The 27,120-nt window shown below is 40.4% G+C and overlaps 1 protein-coding gene across 3 annotated transcripts in view; it reads right to left on the reverse strand.

Moving 5' to 3' along the window:
• LTBP2 (latent transforming growth factor beta binding protein 2) overlaps positions 1 to 27,120 on the reverse strand; it is a 161,807-nt gene that overhangs the window by 104,393 nt on the left and 30,294 nt on the right. For all 3 annotated transcript variants that reach the window (XM_044435931.1, XM_044435932.1, XM_044435930.1), the window contains exon 3: positions 18,372 to 18,615. In XM_044435931.1, the coding sequence (XP_044291866.1) occupies positions 18,372 to 18,615 (244 nt within the window). The remainder of the gene's footprint in view (positions 1 to 18,371; positions 18,616 to 27,120) is intronic.

The following is a 27,120-nucleotide window of genomic DNA, read 5'->3' on the forward strand; positions in this document are numbered from 1 at the left end:
TAATCTCAGTTTGTGTCACTCAATTCATGGTACATTTCTGGCAGGAGTTTCTCTCTATCTTGGAGGTGGTCCTTCAGTTGTCATCAGTTCATCACCTTCAGACTGATGGACAAACTGAGCATATTAACACCATTTTATTTATTTATCCATCCACATAGTTATATGCTGCCCTATAACGGCCAAAATGCCCTCCCTAGGCAGCTCACATAACAAGTCATTTTAACAGTGTTGTGTCAGTTTGCACTGCTGTGTCAATTTTTATTTATTTATTTATTTATTAAAACATTTTTATGCCGCCCCATTCGCCGAAGCCTCGGGGCGGCTTACAACAATAAGTTAAAAATAAATAACATTAAATTAAAAATATAAAGGACAATCAGGTGTCTTGCTTGGTTTCTGTTAGCAAAATCTGCTTATAACAATGACCCAACGACACACTTTCTTTTGCTAACTTTGACTACTGCAAAGTTTTTTTCCTCCAATGTTGCTCCCAGAATCTGTTCCCACAGTTGCTGGAACACTTGAACTCAGTACACATTCTTTCAGAAGAGCAACTGGAAAGGGCCAAATTGGATTACAAAACTGTCACTGATAGAAAGGCACATATTTGCAGGTAGGGGACTGGGCCAGGCTCTCTATTCAAAATCTCCCCTCTTGCTTCCTCTATAAGTACCTGGCGCTTGGTGCGCAGAGACTTAAAAGTGTGGCACAAGTCAACCCAATGTCATTAATACCACTGTTGCTCCCCTTCATGAACATTCAGCCTGTTTTTCACTGTCTCCAGTGGCTGCCAGGGACCCTCATCATTCCCTTTCTCTTCCTCTGCTTCCCATTGTGGTGTGCAGCGTAGGGCCACATGGCTGGTGACCGGTTTGCAGGGGATGCCGTATGAGGCGAGACTGAGGGAACTGGGTCTCTTCAGCCTGGAGAAGAGGAGACTGAGGAGATCTATTGGCGACATACCGGTAATGTGAGGGGGTGTCACACAGAGGTGGGTAGAGACCTGTTCCCCCCTGCAGAGGAAGGCAGGACGTGCTCCAATGGAGCAAAGCTCAGGGAACCAAGGTTCAATTTAGATGCCAGGAAGTACTTCCTGACAGTTAGGACCCTGAGGGCATGGAATGGGCTTCCACAAGAGGTGGTTGAGGCCCCATTGGGGAGGGTGTTCAAAGATAGGCTAGACATGCACATGGTGGGCATGTCATGAGTGGAGCCGGCTGGAGCTGGGGGTCAGACTAGATGGCCCTGGAGGCCCCTTCTGACTCGCTCTGTTTCTATGCTGAGGTTGCAGAAATCTTGAACTCTCATTTTTGCCATGGCCTTCCACAATATGTGGTAGTTTAGAAGGGCTTTGGATCTGAGGAACTCTTTTGGGAGCCAGTGCAACATTTGCATGCCTCCCCCACCCTCCACACACACACACACACACACACCTGATTTGTTGTTTCTATGACTGCTACCCTTGGAAGCCAGGGAGTAAACAAGAACTGAGGAGGAGGGCCACTGAGAGAGTGAGGATGAAGCCACGACGGAGCCCCTTTCTCTCTAAATCCAGCATTCTCGGTTAGAAAGCTTAGGCCCAAAATGTGAACTACATAGAGAAGAGGTTGGGATATGGCACAGAGATGTCAAGGTCAATGAGTAAGAACAGCTGCTGATGACCAAACCACTATGGTTTTGTGGGGAAAACCAGGGATGGTGTGAGGGAGAGGGATATGAAATCATTAAGCCAGTGAGCCGGTGTCAAGCCAAACAAGTGGCTCAGTTAAGTAACATCAAGCATTCCTGCTCTCTGGCCCACAAGCAACACAGACCTCCCTGAGGTTAGAGGCAAGTCTTTCTGGAAAGAAAACGAGGAGGGAGTCTTCAGTTTGGAATAAGTTCTTCACATAGGCAAGAGTTGCTCCCAGAAAATGTAGGAAATGTCTCTTTGATTGATGTTATTTGAGAATAATCTTTCTTTGCAACACCCTGCATCACAAAAGCTCTGTCTGGTTTAAGTAAATAACTGTCTGAATACCCCCACATGCACACCCAAACACACCCACGGAGAAAATATGCAATGGATTTAGCAAGGGATAAGAAAGGAAATTCTGTCATGATTTTTGCCTCATATTGCACTGGTTGCATTAATTTTATCAGGATCTCAAAAACTTCTTAGACAAAGTAATTTTCCAGGGGTAAGAGAAGCCAAAAGCCCTTAAACATTAAAGGAGTCAATCCCTAGTTGTATTGAGAAACCACTGACTGGCCTAGAAAGCACAAATTGTTCTTGGAATACCTCCTTCTGCTGTTTTCTTTTACTTCATACACTGAACACAAATACGTATTTTCCTTATTTGACCAATGTCCCCATCATTCTTTCCTAGAGTTGGCTGTACCGCCCACCACTGTCCTCCAACAGAAATCACAGGAAACTTGTCTGAGGTATTCAGATATTCTGCAGGCAACAACTAAACAATGACATCCAGTTTAGTGAACTCATCCTTCCTGGGCAAAGCCACACCTTATCATCTCTGCATAGGATCTCTGTCACACATCCCATTCTACTTCCCCATTACTATATCATTCTTTTGAAACTGGGTCATGTGCTTCTAATAAAAGTAGTTGGGTGATGAAGATGGAGGCACCTATTTGTGAGAAAGTCTCTTTGGAAGCCATACACACAAGTGACTGGATGTTTGCTACAGCATACATCTGCTCCCCTATCGTTAGCCTTTGAAAGTATTGCTGTGAGCCAAATGTAGAATGAACTCCAGGAAACTCCTGAACAGTGCATAGGAAAGCATCCAAAATATGATGAAATTCATGGGCCATGCAAAAAGCATTACAATTAATGCACTATGCTTTGGTAACAGGTCTGTAGAAAAGCTTTTAACTTGAAGAATTATTAGATGGGATACAATGAGATACAGAACTAATTTCACCTGCCAGTTGTCAAGAATCAAGTGAAAACGGCTTTGGTTTTGCTGGTAAACACATGTGTTGCTGGCAAAAGACTCAAATACAATCTTTGACATCTCCAATTAAAAATATTAGGGAGCAGGGCTGCAAAAACTCCTGCTTGAGAATTTGCACAGCCAATGTCAGCCAATTTTGGGTTAGGATCTAACCATTAGATGGATCAACAAATTGGTAAAAGCAACCATTTGGTACTCATTACCAGCATAATTAATTTGGTTCATGTGATAAATACAGAACATGTTAGGACTACAAATAAGTTCTTGCTTGATAACCAGTCTAACATCTCATGCGTGTGTATTTCAATATTTCCCATTCTTAGAGATAATTAATTAGCCATTAAATAAACTTTTTTCAAACCTAGAAGGAAAAGAAACTAATATTATGTTTAAGAAGAAAAAAGTAATGTGTAGAACGTTGGAAGCAAAAGCTGACTAGTGGAAACTGAACTAAAATCTCTGTACAACTACCCAAGAGGGATTCAATTAAAATCTAATTGTTAGATGCTATAAGGAAACTCAGTGTTTCCACCATCATTTTTTCCATGCAGTGATAACTAAGGGGATGGACAGACCTGAGGAAGGGATGTGTGCTCCCCCCACGAATGCCCTCAGGGTATTTCCAATTGCACCACCATAAGCAGGTTCTGAAATTAGAAGAAATCCCAGCCAGAGGGCATTTGCCATAAAGAATCAGTAGGTGCAGCATGAGGATGGACAAAAGGGCATTCTATTGTAGTTAATTTATTTCATTAAAAAGTAATTAGTTAAAGGTGTTGGGAGTTATCTCTCTTCTCTATTGAAGAGAAAACTGCTGAAGAAAAGGATCTCCTAGTGATTTACTCCCATACACACACACACACACACACACACACACACACACACACACACACAGATAGACAGACAGATATGCAGGTACCACTGGTTTGTAACTTGACATATCTGAGCTGGCTATATACCAAACAAGTCACAGAATTAAGAGCCTCGATGGATCTGACCAAGCCTCTCTAGTTCAACATTCAGTACTTAGAGTGGCCAGCCTGGTATCTATGGAAGGTTCACAAGCAGAAGTCTGCAATAGCACTCACCCACTGTTCTCCAAAAGCTGATTATACAGAAACAAGCTGCCTCTGATATTGAAGGTACTATATAGTCATCATGACTTAGTAGGGCATTCATGACTTACACCTGCTTCAAGCTATGAAGCAGAACTTTCCTCATGAAACAATACTTTTCCTCTAAAGCATCACTTAAGAGCATAAGAAGACCCATGCTGGATTGCCCCAAGGGTTCATCCAATCCAGCATTCTTTTCACACAGTGGCCAACCAGCTGCCCATGGGAATAATGTCCTTCTGTCAATATTCCCCAGCAACTGTTGTGCATAAACATAATGCCCCTGCTATTGGAAAACACTGGTTTTAAAAGAATTGCACTGGTTACCAGCTGTGGCTCAGACCCAATTCAAGGTGCTTGTTTTAACATATAAAGCCCTAAACAGCCTGGTTAGCTGAGGGAGCATCTACCTGCCCCTTAAGATCAATGCAGGAAGTTCTTCTACAAGAGCCATCTCTCAGGGAAATGAGAGGTGGCAAATAGGCAAAGGGCCTTTTCTACTGCTGACCTTTACCTCTGGAATTCCCACCCTAGGGAAATTTGCCCAGTGCTGTTTTTGTTTTCTTTTTGGTGCCAGGAAAAGATGTACTTAAAAAAAAAAATACCTAAGCCCTCTGTATGGATGAACCTTTTCATATTGGTGTTTGTATTGCATCTTTAATGTTGTATGTTTTTATTCTTTTAACTGTTTTAATGTTTTTTATTATGTGGGCTGCCTAGGGAGGCCATTTTGGCCTTTATAGGCAGCATATAAATATGTGAATAAATAAATTTTGATTGCAGGGCAGGTTAATTTTCCTTGTCTAGATAAGTCACATGGACAGTTTTTAACAGTGCCTTTCAGATTGCATTGAGAAAAGCACTTGTCCAGAATAGGTCAGAATGACATGGACTTTGTAATGGTGTAGAAGAAGTAGGGAACAGAGACAGGAAGCTTTGCTTTCACTTGTTTGCTGTAAGCTCAACTCCTAATTAAAATGTATGAGTTGTTTATAAAAAAACATGCAGTGAGGAACTTGGAAAATCACTGTATGCTTAGTTATGCATTTCTGCTATGCTTAGTGACCTGTAAATTTCTGGTAGACTGTCAAATGGGTACTGTGTCTTAAGATCTGCTCTCTTGCACATTGTCAAGCACGTGTGTTTCTGCAGAGCTGTTCTAATAAAACTATTGCCTTTTCTTTAACTTTCAGAATACCTGTTTGTTTAATCTAGGCTCTGACAAATTCCAATTGAGTAGTACAACACATTTTCCAGTTTTCTAGTTCTCAGACTTTATCATTTATATAACTCTATTTCTCTTCTGTCAGCACTCAATGATGCTTATATTACAGTAATTACTTAACCAGACAGAGATCATCCTCTCTCTAATTTCATCAATTAATGTTGATATTAAAATGCAAACTGCAATTTTGGATGACAGACTACAACAAATTATTATTATGTTAGTCCAACCAAATTAGATAGGATACATTAAAAATAGGCAAAGGGCTGAAATTTTAGATTGGTTGTATTAAATAAGGATAGAACCACCACAGCTGCCATAACCTCTCTGGATGTGGAAAAGATCTTTGATACAATTTATTGGAAATTTATCTTTGCCACACTGAGAAATTTTGGTTTCCATCCAAAATTTCAGACATAGGTTAACATTTGATATAAACGTCTCAGAGCCAATGAAGTCTTATCTGATTTTTTATTTTAACTTGAGAGGTACTAGCCAAGAATGTCTTCTTTTCCCACTGATATTCAATTTATGTTTGGAATTTATGGCATAAACTATTCAACAAAATTCAAATACCCATGGATTTGTGCTCAATACATTAGAATACAAATGAATTATCTATGGTGATGATGTTCTGATGTTTATTTTAGAACTCGGTTCATCTGTTCTGGCTTTGATGCAAATGATTAATGATTTTGGAAATATATCTGGTTATTCTATTAAATGGTCAAGATTAGAACTTATGTTATTGATAATAATACAAATCACAGTGTGTTATCCATTTATATTACATCTATTAACTATCTGAGAATACTTGTCCCAAGAGACAAAGCATGAATGTTTAAATTAAATTTGAGTAAGTTGATTAATAAGGTTTTAAGGAACATTAACAGATGGACATCTAAAAAGATAGGTCTTATGGGGTAACAAAAATACATTTAGAATGGATGTAATAACTTGAATTCTTTACATTTTACCTGGTATTCCTTTATTTATATCAGGCAAGTATTTCCTGAAGCTTCTTGTTTTGTTTCATAAATATTTATAGGATTTTACTCTATGTGGAAATTTGGGGTACCTGTGTTGGAGTATATGTATAATTGTTTTTCATCTCGATAGTATGTTATTACATGCTAAATTGTGGAGATATATAATATATATGTAATTAGTGTTATTCTTTTACATTTCATTCAAAAAGTGTAATATTTCAGCTTTGTTCCCTTTTTCTTTCTTTATAATGCTGTGGTTTGGGATGGGTTTTTTCTTATTGCACAATAATAAATCAATGAAAAAGAAACCTTCCTATCCACTTTCTCCACTGCTTGAATAATTTTGTACGTCTCTATCACATATTGCTTTATTTGCTTTTTTCAAAGCTAAACAATCCCAGATGTTGTAAGTTTTTCTCAAAAGGGAGTTGTTCCAGCCCTTGATCATTTTAGCTGTCCTTTTCTCCACGTTTTCAACTGCAAAATGTCATTTTGTGTGTATGTGGACCAGAACTATTAACAGTATTCTAAGCAGGTTGCACCTGCATTAATAGGAGGGCAGTATTATATAGGCAATTTTATTTACAAGGAGTTTGCCTTTCTACCACAACCCCAAGATCTCTTTCTTGATCACGTGCAGCTGCAATTGTTTGCTCATCTTGCATTATTTTATACCTGCTTCCATCGGATTGCATTTGCCATTTTAATATCCAGTCTCCCAGTTCGGACAGGTTCTTGCCGAGCTCTTCACAGTCCCTTTTTGTTTTAAGCACCCCAAATTAATTGGTGTCATCAGCAAATTTGGCTGCTTCATCACTTACTCCTAATTTCAAGCCACTTACAAATAATTGAAAAGCATTAGCCCCAGTAAAAAGCCTTGTGGAACCCCTCTTTTTACATCCCCCCATTGAGAGAATATACCATTTATTCCTCCTGTCTGGTTTCTATTCCTAGCCAGTGACTGATCTGGCTATCAGCTTTGTACTTTTGTTCCAAATAGTAATGATACAGCTTTTTATTTCACATTGATTCATAAAAGACAGAAGGTACAATGAGCAGTTCACAAAAGGAATACATTTGTAAGCAGCATACAAGCCAGTAAGGTCAATTTAGAGAGTACAGGAGTGAACATCTCCTGAAATATTTTTAAGTTCCTGCCTCACAGTTTCTATAAGGTCTTACACAATTACAGCCTCTGCTTGTTGTAACTGTTTACTCTTTCCTATTCAGGTCTATAATGATTTAATGTTGCTTCTGCCACTGCTGCTGCTTTAGCAAATACACACTCCTGAAGTGCTGGCAATTCCATTCAGACTTCATTGGTCTATGTGAGCAACATCTAGAGAAAGAACTTAATCATGGTCATCTATTGACAACCAGCCACAGAGGTTCAGTTTCTGTCCCATCCATCTGCCTTCCTTACTGGCCAGCAGACTTCCTTATCCAAAACCACTTAAACCATAAACCAGTGATTCACTTCCTTCCCTTACATAATTTTCCACTGAATCACTGGAAGAGAATGGACACAACACCAGCAACCAACCCTACAGGGACAGAAATAAGTAGTTAGGCTTGGAAAGTCCCAAACTAGCTACAGCCTAAAATCTCTCCCTTTTGATCTATCAAGTGTTTATTAAATGACTAGGCTGTTTGACCTATCAAGTGTTTATTAAATGACTAGGCAGGCAGAATGCTTATTCCTCAGGCTCTAGTGTGGAATCACTCAACAGCAGCAGTGGAGTTTTTCACACCACAAACACTGCAAAAAACAAGGCCGTTGTTAAAGTTTTGTTTGGAGCGTAACATACTACAAAACGCAGTCTCTCTCTCTCTCCATGTTACAAGGCAACAAAAGTGAATCTGTTTCCATGTACTATACCCAAGGCCAAGTCAGTTACTACAAAATAGACTAGTACAAGCTGTTCCAGTAGAATGGGCCTTAACCCAGTCAGATCCTCAGCTATACAATCTTATTTCTTTTCTCTATTCTTACCTGCAACTAAAGCAGTGGGAAATTCTCTGTAATGCACCCATCACTTTTCTCATCTTTCTCTCTGCACATGTTTGTACATCACAGTACGCCACCCTATAAATATGTCGGGGTGTTGGTTGCTCAAAGAACAGACCACAATGCACTTGTTGTTTTGCCCATCCTTACCCTCCCAATCTCCTCAGCAATGCAGTGCAAGTGACCAGTGTATCTGAAGGACTGAATCATTGCCACAGCATAATAATGAACTGGATGAGGACCAATAAATAAAGTCAAGATAGAAGGTAGTGGGTAGTTTGTGGACCTGGATGAGTGCTATTCAACTTCTTCTGGAAGAGGTTGGATTCCCCCAAAAGAATCAGGTTCGCAGCCGAGGGTGCTCTTGGATCCACTAGGCACAGGTACTCAGTGGCATGGAGTGCCACTGGTATACCAACTGAGTCTGAATGTGGACAATGATAGCCTAGCTACAGTCATCCACGTTCTGGTAACCTCCTGCCTGCATTACTGCAATGCGCTTGTCTTTGACAGAGCTCCAGAAACTTCAGCTGATCCAATATAGGGCAATTTTTACATTTGTCTTTTACTGTATTTATCAACTGTTGTTTAGTTCCTGGAGAGCTTTGGCTATTGTGCAGCACATAAATAGAGGAGGAGGAGGAGGAGGAGGAGGAGACTGGCCAATGTAATCTTAGTCAGCCAGAACTTACCATCTACAACATCTGCACTGGCCTAATACAAATTGATAACACTAACATTCAAATTTCTAAATGACTTGGGGCCATGTTACCTGAAGGATCATCTCCTCCCATAAATACCTGTCTGATCCCTAAAATTGTCCTAAGAGGACCTTTTCTAGGAGTTCATGCCAAAGGAAGTGAGGTAGATGGCTACTGAGAAAAGGGCCTCTTCCACTTCCCAGAAAAGCTCATTTGACACCTACATTGTGCTCTTTATGGCACCAGGTGAAGGCTGTATTAGGAATTTTACTCTTTCAGGTTCTATTGTTTAAAATTATTTATTGTATTAAATCTTCATACTGTCCCTAGGTGGTATTTCATAAGTCTGTGAAAATTAATATTGTGCTTGTTCCCATCACTTTCAAAAATAATTTAATATGTGAAATTCTAAAATGACATGATGCAAAGCAGTGACAGAACTTAGGTATTTCCAGATTATGTTATTTATTTATTTTATTTTATTTAGCAAACTTATATGCCGCCCCATTTGCCTAAGCATCGGGGCGGCTTACAAATAAATAAATATAATTAATACAATAAAATTCAGATGGAGACATCCTGGCCAAAGTTGTTAAAATCAATAAATAGAATCAACAATTAAAATAACGTTTGAATAAAAGGTCTTGGCCTGGTGCCGAAAAGCAAGTAACGACGGCGCCAGGCGGACCTCTCTGGGGAGCGCATTCCATAGGTTGGGCGCCACTCCAGAGAATGCCCTCCTCCGGGTACACACCCTCCTAATATCCTTCACGGAGGGCTCCTGGAGAAGGGCCTCTGCCGCCAATCTCAAGGGGCGGGAGGGCATGTATGGACATAAGTACTCCTTTAGGTAACTAGGACCCAAGCCGTTAAGGGCTTTATAGGTGATAACCAACACCTTGAATTGGGCCCAGACTTCAATGGGGAGCCAGTGAAGGTGATGGAGGACTGGAGTTGTGAGCACAACGCCTAGTCCCCGTCAGCAACCTGGCAGCTCTGTTTTGCACCAATTGAAGTATCCGGATCGTCTTCAAGGGCAGCCCCACGTAGAGCAAGTTACAGAAGTCTAGTCGGGAAGTTACCAATGTGTGAGTCACTGTTGACAGGCAGTCGTTCTCCAGGTAGGGACGCAGCTGGTGAATCAGCCGAAGCTGAAAGAAAGTACTCCTCGCCACGGCTGTTACTTGAGCTTCCAGTGAAAGCTCTGGATCGAGGAGCACTCCTAAGCTGCGGACCTTGTCCTTCAGAGGGAGTCCCCATTCAGGACAAGGTCAAGGTCCCCTTCCCCGAAGCCCGAGCCACCTACCAACAAGACCTCCATCTTGTCTGGATTGAGCTTCAGTTTATTGCCCCTCATCCAGCCCATTACCTCGGCCAGGCACCGGTTCAGTACAGCCACTGCCTCACCTGGATTGGTGGAAAATGAGAGGTAGAGCTGGATATCATCAGCGTACTGATGATTCCGCAGCCCACACGTCCTAATGACCTCTCCCAGTGGTTTCATGTAGATGTTAAATAGCAAGGGGGACAAAATGGAACCCTGCGGAACTCCAGGACATAACTGCCATGGTGCAGAGCCATAGTCCCCCAGCAACATATGAATGGGTCTGTCTTTTAAAGTTCTCAAATCAACCGGAAAATATGAGAAGGGGAAGTGCTCCAGTGTATGTCACCAAAAAGCCACAGTCAAGGGTATATACCACCAGAGAATTGTCTTTTCATAGATTTGTTTCTCTAGACACCTCCCTTTGTAATGGTTACCCGCTGCTTTGTCATATTGTCTACATGAGTCTCAAAGAAGTAGCTAATACAGGAAGACCCTAGTCCACACACATACTCTTGTGGTATATCCTTTTACTGAACCCACCTTCATCCAATCTGGTAGTCATACATTCAAAATACTTTTAAGTGTTTAAGGAAATAAAGTATAGCGGGCAGGGGCATGCTGGGAGTTGTAGGCCTTTTTTCTGTCTAAACCTGCATAAGATTGTGTTTGAAGTTAGTTTTCTGCAGCCTAAAAAATAAAGATGAGATAGGGATTGTTTTCCCCATTTTATCTATTTGGGTGTTGCCAGGTAACTTACAAAGATGATTCTGCATTAGTAAATATTAATACCTTGATAGACACATTACATATGTAACTAGATCTTTTAAATATATTCCGCAGGGGCAGTCAGTTCCTCAGATAAAGCATTGCACAAGGTTTCTTCCAACCACTGGCTGCCAAAGTTCCTTAGCCTCCCTACTCAGCAATGCCTGCCAGTATGGTTTTATCGATGTTTTCCCAAGTGGCTGGCTCTGGAACTTTTGAACAAAAGTGATGCCCCTTTGGTAGGCAACCAGAAGCCTGAGAAACCCCTGGCATCCAATTTCTGCGAGAAGAGATTTTTTTTCTTCAATTTAAATGGATCTCAGTTTGATATCTACCTGGACATCATTTCACCCAAAATAATGCCTTTAATTCAACTTGGCAGTTCAGATATTCATCACATAACACACTCAACTCCCGACACAGAGAATCCAGTTAGCTAAGGACAAGAAGTTTGGGGTTAATCTGATCTGATAACAGATATGTCATATTGCAAACATGGAAACTATGGCTCCCTATATGCTATAAGATAAATATAAAAGCGTAATCATAAGAGGAGCCATGTGATATCAGAACAAAGGCCTATCTGGCTGGCCATGGGAAACCTACAAGCAGGACAGGAGGTCAATCGCATGATCCTACTTGTGTGCCTAGCAATGTCATAACAGATGATGCCAAATGATTTTATTATAGTGGTTTTATTATAGAAATTTTAAATGAATTGTCTATGCCAGAATTAATAAATTGATTATGCCAGATCCTTTTAAAACAGATAAATCATCACAACAAGATGCTAAGGCATCTGATGATTATGGTGCAGTGGTTGAGAATCTGGGACTGGGTCTCAGGCAATCTGGGTTCTAGTCCCTGCCATGGAGCCATCTGGGTTCCTTTGGGCCAGTCACAGACTCTCAGCTCAACCTACCTCACAGGGTTGTTGTTGTGGGGATAAGATTGAAAGCAGCAGGAGGAGAACATTGTAAGCTTGTTTGAGTTGGTTATAAGAAAAAAAGCAGGGTACAAATCAACTAAATAAATAATATTTCATATTTCATAACCCATATTCTTACAAAACAGAAAACTCAGAATGACTACACTAAAACCAGAAAATATCAAGATAGAAACAATATCACACATGCACATGCACCATAGCAGCAATTTAAAAAAAATCCAGTAGGAATTCCTAAAATCACCACACATAAGCATATACAGACCAGAGGCAATTAAATCAATTACTCCCAGAGACCTTGAAAAGACAGATTTTGACCCACCAATAGAAGCCCTGTCCTGTTGGTGACATGACTGAATGTACCAGTTTGTTTCTGGCTAGAAAACACTGGAGACAGACAATACATTTACTATTAGGACATAACAGAGGTAAAGATCATGTGAAGCCTTATATACCTTGCATGTTAATGCTCCCAGCTAAAGAGATTAGGTCTGAAATTAGTGTGGTAATTCTTAAGCTGACTGCTTTAAGGAAACCAGATCAGCACTCTCTTTTCAGTTAGCATATGCATGAGTATGCAAATACTTTTCTTGGACGATGAGAATATCAATGGCTTCTAGTCAGGATTGCTATATAACTCAACACTCAATAGCAGTTGCTGTGAAACATTAGCAACAGGGTGCTGTTGCACCCTTGCCCAGGATGTACATTTCTCATGTGCCACTGTAGGAATAGGATACTGGACCTTTGACCTGAGCCACTACAGCTTTCCTTATGCTGTTGAGATGTAGTGGGTTTGGCTTCTAAGAAGCCCAGCTCCATGTCTATGTGGTCTCATGTCTATGTGGCAACAAATTCAGGGTTTATTCCATTAGGTATCAAACTTCATAGTGCTAAAATCTAAATTAATTTTAAACAATCATGCATACCCACTTGCAAACCAGAACTTTAAGCAACACTCATCCTTTTAAAACAATAATACAGGAAATCTTTACTGTTGTTATTCTGATTTTCTTAATAATTAGGAAATAACTTGTGGGGTTGTTTCATTTTGTTTTGTACAATACAGGGATGCTGAGAAATCTCCAGAGAATCTGAAACATTTTTCAGAGTTAGGGCAACTGCAAACATTCTGATTTAAAATGACAATCACCAGAAGAGAATTTCTTATGCTATTTGAAAGCTTGAGAGGGGGTGGCCTTTGGATCTGTTCTACTCTAATTAGGTTTTCCCTTGTTCCCTCTAATGTGCTATTGACCCCATTCTTGCCTTATGAACCATTAGGGCTGTGCTGCTGAGCCACATAGCATTCTCTCCACAAAATTTGGCATTGCAAGAATACAAGGAATAAGCCACCTGGTGATTATGCTCTGTTAGCAAGTCTAACTGCAGCTTCCCAGTTGCTCATTAGCAAAAGGATTAAGGACAACATTTGGACCAGAAGGCATTACTGTCACTGTTTGCTTTATAGGCCGCTTTTACAAGCAAGTCTAAGAAACTAACATTTGAGCCTCTTGCAGTATTGAAACACATTTTAGCACAAGAACTAAATTCAGGAGGTGGAGCTCCAATAACAGTTTGGGGCTTAAGAAAGGAGGGAAAGAAGTGTCTGTTTCTTTTTCAGGAACTGGAGGTGGTGGCTTGATCAGAAGAACATGGAGCAGGGGCACATTTGCAAAAAGCAAAGCATGCTACCAGTACGTGTAAATTAAGGAAAGAAACAATGGCATGCTCTCATTTATATTTTCTGGACTCCTCTTCCCTGCCCCAACCCATGCCTGACCTCTAATCATCTCTAGATGGTGAATGAGAACTTTACTACAATGGAAAAACATGTATGGGCATAATCACATTGCCTGATCAGGTGTGTCTATGAAAAGCATTAGCGTGCAGCAACACAAATTCAGTTTCCAGTCATGAGGTATTCCCACTAAGAAGTCTAAGCAAATCTCTTCACATTTTAGAGGCTTTTGGGCAGACTTCATATTCAATTTTAAGAGAATTTTTAAAATAAAATAAACACATGTAATTCATAGTGCCTCAGGTTGAATTTATAATAGAGACAACAATGCAAAGTTTAGTATAAGTTTTGCTTTATTATTTTCTATTACTACCTCCTTATCTTTGTTGATTATGCTTGTAACAAGCTACATACCCTCTTCAAATGATTGGTTCATGTAGCCCAGTATTCTCTTCTTTGATTGACAGTGTTAGTTTTGCCAGCCACATGTTGAACCTTGTCATTTCCAGTCAAATAGCTCTTGAGCAGTAAAAGAAAGACCATTTGCCTTAGATCTGCTCCCAGCCAGAGTAAAAACAACAACAACAACAACAACTGAGCTAGACAGAAAAATAGTCTAGTTACTAATAATGTTTTCACATGATACAATTATATCACCTTTGAGTTTTGCTGTATTTCTGAAAGAATATAACACCAACCTCAATTATGCATAGCCAGATAGATTTTCTTTTTTCCCCCACCTTAGTTCTACCACTGCAATTTTCTAGTGCAGATGCATCCTCATCCAGAGGGACTGGAGCTCAGAAGCTCTATGACAATATTATACTGTTATCAGCAACCAGTAGGGTACATCTCTGACCCTATATATGTTTACAGGCAAATAATCATGTTTCTATCAGATTTTTCAAACTAACTAGGAAAGGCTTTAAAAGCAAAGTAAGATAGGTGCCCATGAAGTCTATCAGCTACAAAATTAGAGCATGGCTGGCTCATAACTTTCTCCAAAAAATGCTCAACTCCATCTCTCCTTGGCACCTGCCAGGAATTCTGCTCCTCAGCTGGTGCCTGTTATGAGCAGATCTGGAGCCAAGCATTCACCACATCAGAAGGAATAACCAACAGATGAACCTGACAGCACCAATCCAAGATTCTGGGAAATGCTGCTGAACTCCAATTCCATGGACTCTGTGATGAATGAAGTTTCTCTCTTCAGCTCACCAGTTGCTTAAGTGAACAGCTGAAGTCTGCCATAGGGCAGCAGGAGAGCAAATGGGCACTCATTGTTTCTTAGATCTCAGAGCATTAGGCTGAATGCCACTCTGGAACTAACAGAAAAGAGTAGCAACATATGGAAAGTCTTGGAGGGATATGCTTGGTAAGCTCTATCCCTTTTAGTAGTCACACAGGTAAGGTGAGAAAGTAATTTTTGCAGAGATTTACAGTGAAGGCACCAATGTAGTACTACTGTTTAAAGGTCTCACCACAAGCCTGGCCAGTTAAGATAGGAAGTGGTTAGAAGACTGGTCCAATCTCCCATGAGAAGGGTGTATTTCAGTCTAGCTTGTTTAGACAGTTTGAAAGGCAACCTAAGGCTTTGCTATGCCTCTTTGAAATACTCTCCCAAACCACTGAAAATGTATCAGTTTCCACCACTGTTTAACAATGTAAATGGCTGTGGCAAGAATCACCTTTGCATGTATATATTCAGTACAAAACAAAACAAGACTTTAAACACTGAACCAATCCCTTGACACTAATAAGCAATTAAAAATGAAAACTAGCCCACACAAGTAGCATGAATATTACTTTCCTGCAATGGAACTGCTCTTGAATGCCAGTTTTTACCCAATGTGCCTTCAGGGTCAGTCCCAGTCATTAACTTTGCCACCCTCCATATAGTAACATAAAAATGATAACAAATAACTGAATATGTATTTGTTATAAGTAAAATGAGGCATGAAAGGTTGGAGGTGGACATTTGTACCACTTTACTCTCCTTAGAGAGCAAAATAAAACATAATGAAATAAAAAGTTATATCTTCATAATCTATTTTTAAACAAGCAGCAACCAATTTCTTTTTAAACTTGTGTCAAAGTCCCCTAAAATATATTCAAGTTCTCCCAGACAAAACCTGAAGTCCAACTATAATATACTTCATATATGTATGAGAGAAAGACCAGCATAAATTAAAGCTAGTGCTTTAGCAGCACTTAATCAGAATTTAACCAACAGTAATTTCCTGAATGTGTGTAGAATATTTATCAATACCACACGCAAAATACCCCCAGAATATGTATGTTTGTGAAATCAGTCACCAGGAAGAGTCACCCATAAAATCCTTTTAAATGAAAGAGACAATGCTGTGATGAATTGATTGTAGCTTTTGGGCATACCTTGGCCAAGAAAAGCATCATAAACCTTTCCTAAACCACAAGCAGAAAAAGGTAAAACAGAAGAAGTGTCAAAGGTTCATATCAAGTAGCTGGGTAAGATGATATTTTGAAACATTCATATTGGAATAAACATTGGGGGGATGACGACAAGAAATATTCTGTTGCTAGTGGACTTGCATTTCCTTGGAACAGAGCCAGAGAGACTTACACGGCAGGGAGCAGCTGGACACTCGATGTGCCAAGTAAAGGCTCTTTGCTAATCACTGTGTCTGACTGTCTGGACAGCATATTCAATAGCTGAATGTGTATGGCCTTCTCACTGTCTAGCTGCCTAAGAAGTCACGTCGTATTAAGATATCAGACTGCCTTACTATCCTGCCATCCCTGATCTGGGAGAAAAATACGCCACGAAAAGGAAAATAAAGAAACAAAAATGAAATCTGGTGTTAAAATCTAAAAGCATTTTCATCCTAGAACAAGACAGAGCTCACAGTCTGTCTGTACTTTCACAGGTTTTACCCACTGGCTCACATATCACCTGTCATTAAAGACTTTGACTGCAACTGTGCACACAAACTGTTTAAATCCCACTGACTTCAATGGGATTTAGGCAACTTAACTGAGGGGAGAATAGTAGCCTTTAATCATGGAGGGAGAAGAATTCCTTTCTAAGTAGTGATGTAATAAGGCATTGAAAAGGAATCATCCTACAAATTATGAGCCCTTAAAACCCATATTTTTGAATTAGATAAATGTAAACATAATTAATACATCAGCTTTATTCAGATTGCAAATATGCTTTTGTCACAGACATTTCAATTTGGACAAGTGCCAAGTCCTCCACCTAGGAAAAAGAAACCAAATGCACCGATACAAGATGGGGAATATGTGGCTCAGCAGAATTGAAAAAGAGAAAGATCTTGGAGTAATTGTGGACAATAGGCTAAACATGAGCCAACAACATGAAGCAGCCTCCAAAAGGCCAAATGCTCTTCTGGGATGCATCAACAGAAATATTACTTCAAAATCACAAAAAGTAGTAGTTTTATACTAGTTAATCCTCATATGGAATACTGTGTCCAGTTCTGGGCACCAAGATTTTTAAAAGATGCAGGTAAATTAGAAAGGGCCCAGAGGAGGGCAACAAAGATGATCCAGGGTTTGGAAATACTGCCCTATGAGGAGAGACTGAGAGAACTGGGCATGTTCAGCCTTGGGAAGAGAACACCTGTGGGGGAGGGGCACCTCTATAAGCACCTCAAAGGCTGCCACAAAGAGGAAGATCAAGATCTCTTCTTGCTGATGCCAGAGTGTAGGACACGGAATAATCAGTTCAAGTTGCAACAACCCACATTCAGGCTGGGCATCAGGAAAAGCTTCCCCACTGTCAGAGCAATACTACAGTGGAACCAGCTGCCTAGAGAGGTGGTGACTCTAGAGACATTCAAAAAGAAACTGGACAGCCATCTGAGTGGGATGGTGCAACTTGGTGTCCTGCAACAGCAGGGGGTTGGACCCGATGGTCTTCATGGCTCCTTCCAACTCTATCATTATGTGTTTCTATGATTTTTATTTGCCAGTTATTAAAGTAATAGAAAAATACTCTAGTAATTCAATAGCTAAAAAAAGAACTCTTAAAAGCTCAGCAAAAGTTCTCTTTAGACACAAAAGCAAAACAATGTCATCTAAAGAACTCATAAACAACCCTAAGTGGGGTTTGCATCATCTAGAAAAATCCCATGGCCCACAACTTTGATTCGGTGCCTAATAGTTTGCTGCAAAATGCATTTGTACATATGGCAGAAAGGCATATTATGCTGCCATTTTATGACTGTTTGCTCCCTTTCTCTTCCAAGTGATTCTGAGAGAAGGAGTTGTTTAAAAATACATGGAAGTTCAAGAAGATTCCAACAAGATTTCCTGACCCAGGAATACTTATCCAAGCAATGGAAAGCGGACAAAGCTTCTATTGCCTGGATAGGCACATTGGGTGGAGAAGAAAATTTTGGTCCAAGTTTCTTCCTAGTTTATGTGTAGCTTCTTGTCATCTTCTTGTCCTCCACATCTGTGCTGCAGCAGAATTATGGCCTTTAATCTATTTAACTGAGATATTTTACCCTATCTCTTATCCTTCCACTTCTTAACACTAGTGTTTTGCAAAAGGAAGCAACAGCTTTTGCATTTAACTGGAGTTACCTACCTATCTGGTTGCTTCTGAACAGTTGGTTGCTGTCTTCCATTTCGTGGGCCTTCTCTCGCTGCATTGCCCATTCTTTTCAGAAGGGAGCTTGCTGGGGGCTGTAGACCTGCTGCAAAGCTAGGAGGATGATACTCTTGTTCTGGAACCACCTCTTCACATCTGGAGCCTCTGAAGCCTGAACGACAAATGCAAAGCTGGGGACGACTGCAGGATCCTTTGTTCTGGCATGGAGGATCACATACAGCTGAAAAGACAAGAAAAAAGAGTGAGCAGAGACAGACTGCACATATTGTGACAAGCTATGTGCTTCCTGGATGGATCTATTTATCCATCACCCCTGCTGAAATGAGATATGGTGGTATATGGAGGTGTTATGCAAAAAGCTGCAAAAATACTTCTCCTCAAGTTAAATAACCAAGACTGCCATCAGAGTGAGGTGATGCCTTCATTTATTGCAATAGACAGGAAGAGCCCGCTCTGTCAGAATCTCTCCAAAGTACAAACACACAAAACATCCTCTTTTAACCCTCAATCCGTCCACCACAGTCCTCCCACTTTCCCTCACTGGGTAAGGTACTAGGAGGTTACAGTCCTTCTATCCGCCTACTTCATATCTCCCATCTCATCCCACTACATACATCTACATACATCACATGTGCATTATAATTAATCCATTGTCTATTCGAGGTGTGTGAGTTAATATTCATCAACCTATTACGCCTGCTTATTCGTAACTACAAGTTCACTAGTTCACTTTTTTCTGGCTTCACCTTGCCCTATGAACCCCTGTCCCATAAAACTACTGGAAGTATGAGATAGAAGGTAGCCTTCTCTCTTCAACCCTTCTTCTTCTTCAACTCTTCTTCTCTCTTCAATCTTTTCCTCCTTTCCACATTCCTCCTGCTAACCACTCCATGACTCAGTTAATGGCTACTCTGTTTCTCAGTCACTGTGTTACTTTCTTCAGAGGTATAAAATTAAAGCAGTGCTACTTCAATCATCAGTCTTACCCCTTTCATCCATACTTCACATTGACTGCCCAACTTTATTTTTTAATTGGTACACAAACATTTATGTATTCATGTACGTTGTCATCTTTTAAAACAAAAACAGAACAAGAACAACTTTACAAACCAGGGATCCAAGGAACAAATGGGCTTATAACTTCCCACAGATACATGGTTGGCCGCTCTGGGGACAGAATGCAGGACTAGATAGCCCATGCTCTGATCAAACACAGTTCTTCTATATTCCTGTGTCACCACAGTTTTCAATAGATCAGCACTGTGCACAATTTACTGGTGTGGCAAACTCACAGAGCTCATTTTTCATAAATGTAGCCCTAAGGAAAACATGACTCATTAGCATAATGTGTGATGAGTGCACTTCCAAGCTCAGGTATAATTTGAAGGCAGTTTGGTTAGGCCAATTCCCAGTTTAAGAAGAGCTCCTTAAGTTCCAGTGTTGGACTTCAGCAGTGCATTCTTCAAATTTTACTAGAAGTGCTAGAAGAGGGACATATTTGTGTCCCTCCTCCTCATTCATATTATGGACTTTGCCTCACCACTGAACTTGATAGCATAGCAGTATTTGCTATAAAACAAACTAAATTAGACATTTTTACCACTCGATAGTGGTTTACCACAAAATCTGGCAACCATCTGCCAGGAAGGATGGTTGCCAGCATAGCCAAATTCAGACCTCTGAAGTTACCCACTAAAACTTGCCAAAGCATAACTATGCTACAAGTCAAAGATCCCTTATAGAGAGGTCATTGCACAAGATAAACATGAAATTAAAATATGTAAGAAGTCATTTTGAGAAAGCAGACAATATATTTTTGCTGGTTTTTGAAAGACATATTCTTTCATCCATGCTGAATTTGATGATTAAATTATTTGTTACTTTGCATAGACTGGTCCTGAGGTACAGTTTTTGAATCTGAAATTCCTGTGCTTCCTCCACCGGCTAATTTGAAAGTCAGCACACTCAAATTCTTCTGCAAATATTGGAAGCTACAGTTCATTAACTTTGCACCCAAATCACACCATAGTGTGTCTATGTGCCCAATTACAGCACATCAGCTTCAGCTGTAAATTCTAAGAAGAAAAGTACCACTAATTATAACCCACTGGGGCCCTCATGCTTCCAAAACCATCAAGAGTCAATTCTGTTTTATAATCCAGTCAGGTAACCAACAAACTATGTTTTTAATTCATAAGCAGCTTCCTTCCTGGTGTTGTGGAGTTGTTGCTTGCTCATTTGCAGCAGTGGCTTGTGAGTGGGTGTGGCATGAAAAGGACCCACTGCATATTAAAAGTCACAGGTGGAGAGGTGCACACCATTCAAGTGTGCTAAAGTACTTCTGGCACAGGCAGGAGCCACTGACAGTCGTTAGTCCCACTGGGCATGCTTTGCTGGTCAGCCTGGTCACGCTTCATGGGGGCCAATGCCATCATTGCCTTGTCACACCTACCAGTAATGATGTTGGGACTTTTTTCCTAGGTTATGCTTAATGACCACAGTTTCTTCCTCTTTGAAAGGCACTGCTTGTTCTGTGGCTTAGCAACAAGAATTTTCACAGCATTCTGGATGAGAAAGTGGCTTGAAGACTTAACATTTTGTGGCACTTTTAAAGACTAACAGGTTAATTATAGCATAACCATGGCTACAGTTGATCTGATAGCATATAAGATGCTACAAAGTACTTTGCTTGTGCACATCAGCTGAACCTGACTTACACAATTGCTGCTATGGAATTTGTCCCCAGAGAAAATTCAGGCGCTATGTTCTGTGAAATTATTTAGCAATAATTTGAACTTACTGGGAAGAAGCAATTTAGAAGCTGTTGATTTTTTTAAGTGTTCTAGCGGAAGAAAGTATTAGAAGACATCTCCCCCACCCAGCAGAAGAAAATCTCTGAAGCAGATGCAATTATGACTCCTCTCAAGTAAAGAACTGTCTTCTGAATCATTTGAAGCCCCATTTTATTGGGTTGTTATTTAAACCTAAAGGGTGGCAAGGACTGAATGAGAAGCTCAGATTTACAGCTGATGGATAAATAATTTTACACCTGGGGCCTATTTAGTCACTATTGTTCTTTTGGGATTTTTAAAATTAATTTAGGAGTATATCTTGGGCTCATACCTACACTTCCTTGTAGAGAGGGACACTGGATTCAAGGTCTCAGTGTGAAGGGTATAAGACTGAGAGACATTCCTGATCCTGTGCCAGTATCCTGAAGACTAAGTAAGCCCTGAACCAGTGCATAGTTGTCTGTAACAGTCCAGAGCTGTTCTTTAACAAAATCAGGTCAGGCCCAGTTCAACGTTTTAAAAGCTTTCAGTTTAAACAATATATTACAGAGTGTAATAGCTCATAAGCTTTTCTTACAGCCTAAATAAATACACAGCCACATACTCATGGATTGTGCTAACATTTATAGTATTTATGGATCAGACTGCAACTTATTTCCTAATATCATACCATGTGAACTTAGATGCTGGATTAATTTAGGATACTTGATAGTAGTTGTCATCATGTACTTAAACCTCACTTCTAGGACTTCATGAGACCACACATAGAAATATTTCTCTGATTCTTGCCTCTCCTGTTCATATGCACTAGACTAGAGGGACTTTCCCTATGACACCCATGTGAGCGGGGGAGGGGGGCAGAGGGAGAATCAATTTAGCATAACTCCTCCTTTCTCATCCCTCTCACTTGTTCACACACACCAGGCGCTTCCCTCTGCAGTGTGTGAAGGGGCAAAAGGAGAATCTGCTGAGGCTTGCTGTCCCCAGGTGGGCACTGCTACCACTGAGATTCTCACCCCTGCCTGAGGGACTTCCTTCATGTGGAAGGCGGCACAGCTCCTTTCCACAGCACTGCCCAGCTGAACTTCTCCCCCCAGCCCACTGTGCTTTTGCCTGAGCATGGAGCAGGCAGCCCCCCTGCTGGAGAGGTCCCCTCTGAGTGCCTGATCAGCTTCTTGTCCTCTCTGTTGCATTTCAGACTGCTTGACGGCTGCAGCAAACCAAACTCAGCTCATGATCGTGGCTGTTAAAGTGAGGAGCCCCATTCCCCTCCACAGTGTCTCCTGGGATATTGCTTTGAGGACTGAGAGAGGAAAGGGTGCTGGAAGGAAGGAGAATTAGCACAGTGCAAAAAAAATAAAAAAATAAAAAAGAAGTGTGGAAACCGCACAGGTGTGCTTGCTGTGACATGTGAACTCAGCCATTGTAAGGGCCACTTCACACTTTATAAGACAATCCTGGGTCTACTGCAATATCTAAGGTAGATACATGTTCATGTAACTACATGTGTACAATGAAGGGAAAAGGAACTGCCTCTGGCTTCCTATTGTTAGTGTGTGTGTGTTGTACAGTTAGTTAAATAAGTTAACTTCACCTGAATGTTTTAGATTACTCACATGTGGCTCTGAAATCACCTTAGGATAGCAGGAGGAGAAAGATATGTTCTTACTTTCTATCTATATTGTTTAGCTTTGCCAACTCATTCTGATGATCATACTAGCAAGCAACAATTTACCTAGACTCTAGGTATTTGGGAAAATTGAAAGTGCATGGTATCCCCTTTATTCAGGCTTCCTTTTAAAGTGAAGATTTGGGCAGAGCTACTCAGAGTTGGTACCAGAGCTAGTCTGGTTTAGTTTTGCATACCCACATGCAAATATCTATCAACTTTCAAAACCCCTGTTTTAAAAGGAAGTCTGAACTTTGACAGCTCTGAAAGCTTATGCTCCTGAAAATATGGCAGCTCATGCCTTTTCAAATCCTTAAGCACCTGGAATCTTAAGAAAGGGTGGAAAGTGTAAGGACAGAGTCAGGTCCAACCAAAATAAAAATGCAAACTAGAGGCAGTAACCAAGTTTCATGAGCAAACATTGCCTGTGCGTTTACTTTCTTTTGGCAGCTTACATTTTGAGAGCTGTCAAAGAGAGAGCGGTGTAAAAAAAGGAGATGTGCATAGTTGATGCCTGCTGCTCTTTGACAGGATGTTACCTAGGGAAGGCTTCCCCTTTTGTACCTCTGCTCTTGCACAAACCTGACTATATTTTTTTAAAAAGCTATGAAAAAAGTGCATATTTCTTGCACTTAAAATTCTTTTAAAAGGGAGTGGCAAAGCAATGACAGCCCCTCTTATAAGCTACTTGGCCATTTTGGAAGGGCTGTCACTGACTATCAAACTAGGAGACTGCAAAAGCTGCAGTGGGAAAAAAGTCTTATGATCAGTGGGGAGAGAAGACAGAACAGCTTTAGCCACCAAGCCCTCTGGGATACCAGCTAGAGGACTAAGGGGAAAGAAAGTGGGAGGCAGTCCATGGAGAGCTTGATCATCTGTGTTCTATCTGTGGAACACAGCTAAAATCAGTTTAAGAAATAATGTCAAATGACTGGGAATTTTTCCAGTAATTATTAATCTCTTAGTTTTACAGGAGCTATGGTTCCTAGATTTATTAGTATTTAGGAGTATTTTGTGCAGGAAACAAGCTAATAGTTATTGTCATTGTATCGGTGTTACCACACATAATTCATTAAAAGGCCATGGCATGGTAGAAGCAATTCATATACATATACAAAAAAAATGGAATCCAAATTGTGTGATGCAATTATTACTGAAAATCAGTAGCAGTGGCAGGGGAGGGGTGTGAAGAAGTGTGTTAGGAGAGCTTTTAACTGAATCCTACAGGGAAGAAATATATCTGGACACAACAACAGACAAAGGTTTATGCACCAAAACAGAGGGAGGAGTAACCAATAATAGTCTTCCAAAAATGCAGGAAAAAAGCTAGAGCATAAATCACATGGTCTTCAATGTGATTTATATATATATACTAATATATAATTATATATACTGCTATATAATATACTAATCAATATAGTAATGCCTGGAATATGGGAAACAAACACCATGAACTTGGAACTGTTAATACATGAGGATAAATATGACCAGAAAGGTTTAACTGAAACTTGGTGGGATGACTCCCATGACTAGAGTTCAACAATCCACTGATATGACCTGTTCAAGAAGAATAGACAGAACTGAAAGGGAGGTGGAGTCACACTATATGTCAAAGATACATATCTCTGCAGAAAAATGCAGGAGGATGCACTTAGTAGCACCATCTAGAGCATCTGGATTAATATGAGTCCCAACTGGAACTATTGGATGTGGTTTTATAAATCAAATGCATAAATAAATGGAGCAAGGGATAAAGGGAACACAGTGGTTGGAGTCTATTACCAACCACTCAGTCAAGGAAAAGATAAGGATGAAACTTTTGAAAAGCAAATTGCCAGTGTTTTAAGGAGGCATAATGTCATCATTATGTGGGACTTCATTTTCCTCAATATCTGTTGAGAGACAAAGTCTGCCAAACATGGCCTCTCCATGAGATTCCTAACACTTTCTCAACAACAGAAACTGGAGGAAGGAACAACAGGAATGGTTATCCTTGACTTAATATGAACCAAAAAGGAAGACCTAGTAGACAAAGTGGCAGCTACAGAAACTCTGGCAGAAAGTGACCATGCCATAACTTGAATTCTTAATTCTAAAGAAAGCAAAAGCCAAATGTAGCCAAACATGTACTCTGGATTTCAAGAAAGCCAATTTTAATAAACTCAGAACAATGATAAATAAAGTCTCATGGCAAATGACTCTAATGAGAAAAGGAGTCCAAGAAGGGTAGGAATTTTAAAAAAAGGAAATTCTAAAGGCACAGTTATAAACAATTCCAACAAGGAAGAAGAGTAAGACAACAGAAGAAGCACATGTGGCTTCACAAAATGCCACAAAAAGGACATGTATATGAAGGAAGGCCAGGCTACAAAGGAAAAATACAAGCTGCAGGACAGAATTGCAGGGGAGACATCAGGAAGGATAAAGCTAGGAATGAACTGAAGCTAGTGAGGGATGCTTAAAACAACAACAACAACAAAACCCTTCTTCAGATATGTCCAAAGTAAAAGACAGAGGAAAGAAATGTGGCTTCAGCTATTCAATGTGGATGGAAAAATGATAACAATGACAGAGAAAAGCCAGAAGTGTTCATTTCCTACTTTGGATCAGTCTTCTCCCAAAGATCTATGACCTTCCTGATCAAGTACAAGCTGATGGCACAGGATGGCAGTTCAAGATTGATAGGCAAATGATCAAGGATCATCTAATTAGGTTCACACAACCATTTAATAGTAGAGGTAGAAAGGGTCAGAAGCCCGTCAGGTCTTAGCCCTTGCTATTGCAGTACACTAAGTTATACCATCCCATTTAGATGACTGTCCAATTGAATGAGCTCACATCTCCAGGGCCCAATAAACTCTATCCTAGAGCCATAAAGGGACTGATGGAAGAACTCTCAGAATCACTATTATCTTTGAGAAATCATTGAGGACAGGGGATGTGCCAGATGACTGGAGAAGGGCAAATGTTATCCTTATCTTCAAGAAAGGAAAAAAAGAAGAACATGGGAACTACTGACCAATTAGTCCAACAGCAATCCCTGGGAAAAGGCTGGAGCAGATTATAAAGTAGTCAGTTTGCATACACTTTGAAAAGAGAAGCTAGAAGCCAAAATGGCTTTCTTAAGAACAAATCCTGCCTGAGTAATCTGATTTCGTTTTTTGATTGGGTAACCTCCCCAGTAGACTGTGGGAATGCTCTGGACATAATCTATCTTGACTTTAGTAAAGCTTTTGGCAAAATGCCCTATGATATCTTGATTAGCAAACTAGCTAAAAGTGGATTAGATGGAACAATGACCAGGTGGATCCATGGTTGGTTACAGAATTGAACTCAAAAAGTGCTCATTGATGGCACTTCTCAAACTGGGGAGAGGTAACAAGTGAGGTGCTGCAGGTTTAAGTTCTGGGCCCAATGCTCTTCAACATTTATTAATGACTTGGACATGGAAATACATGAAATGATTATCAGATTTGCAGATGACATAAAACTGGGTGGGATAGCTAATACCCTGGAAGACAGAAATAAGATTCAAGGTGATCTTGATAGTTTGGAGCGCTAGGATGAAAACAACAGACTGAAATTCAGTAGGGGCAAATGCCAAGTTCTGCACCTAGGAAAAAGAATCCAAATGCATTGTTACAAGAGGGGGAATACTTGGCTCAACACTACTGCAAGCGAGAAGGATTTTGGAATTGTTGTAACCACAAGTTGAATGTGAGTTAACAATGTGATGCAGCTGCAAAAAGGGTAAATGCTATTTGGGGCTCCATTAATAGAAGTATCACTTCCAAATCCTGTGAAATACTAGTTCCCCTTTACTCAGCACTCATTAGGCCACATCTGTAGTACTGTGTCTAGTCCTGTTAACAAAGATGCAGGCAAGCTGCAAATGGTTCAGAGGAGGGCAACAGGGATGACCTGGGGACTGGAAACAAAGCCCTACAATGAGAGATTGAAAGAACTGGGCAGGTTTAACCTCTAAAAGAAAAGACTGACTGAGGGGAGATAGGATAGCACTCTACAAGTACTTGAAAGTCACTTTGTAGCACTCTACAAAGAAGGACAGGATCTTTTCTGGGTCATCCCAGAATGCAAGATGTGGAACAATGGACTCAAGTTACAGCAATCCAGATTTCGGCTAGATATCAAGAAAAAAATTCTGACTGTTAGAGCAGTATGACAATCGAACCAATTACCTAGGGAGGTTCTGGGCTTTTCCACACTGGAGGCATCCAAGATGCAACTAGACAGCCATCTGAGA

This window comes from Varanus komodoensis, unplaced genomic scaffold, assembly GCF_004798865.1.
Source record: "Varanus komodoensis strain SLA01 unplaced genomic scaffold, ASM479886v1 scaffold3, whole genome shotgun sequence".
Lineage (NCBI taxonomy): Eukaryota > Metazoa > Chordata > Lepidosauria > Squamata > Varanidae > Varanus > Varanus komodoensis.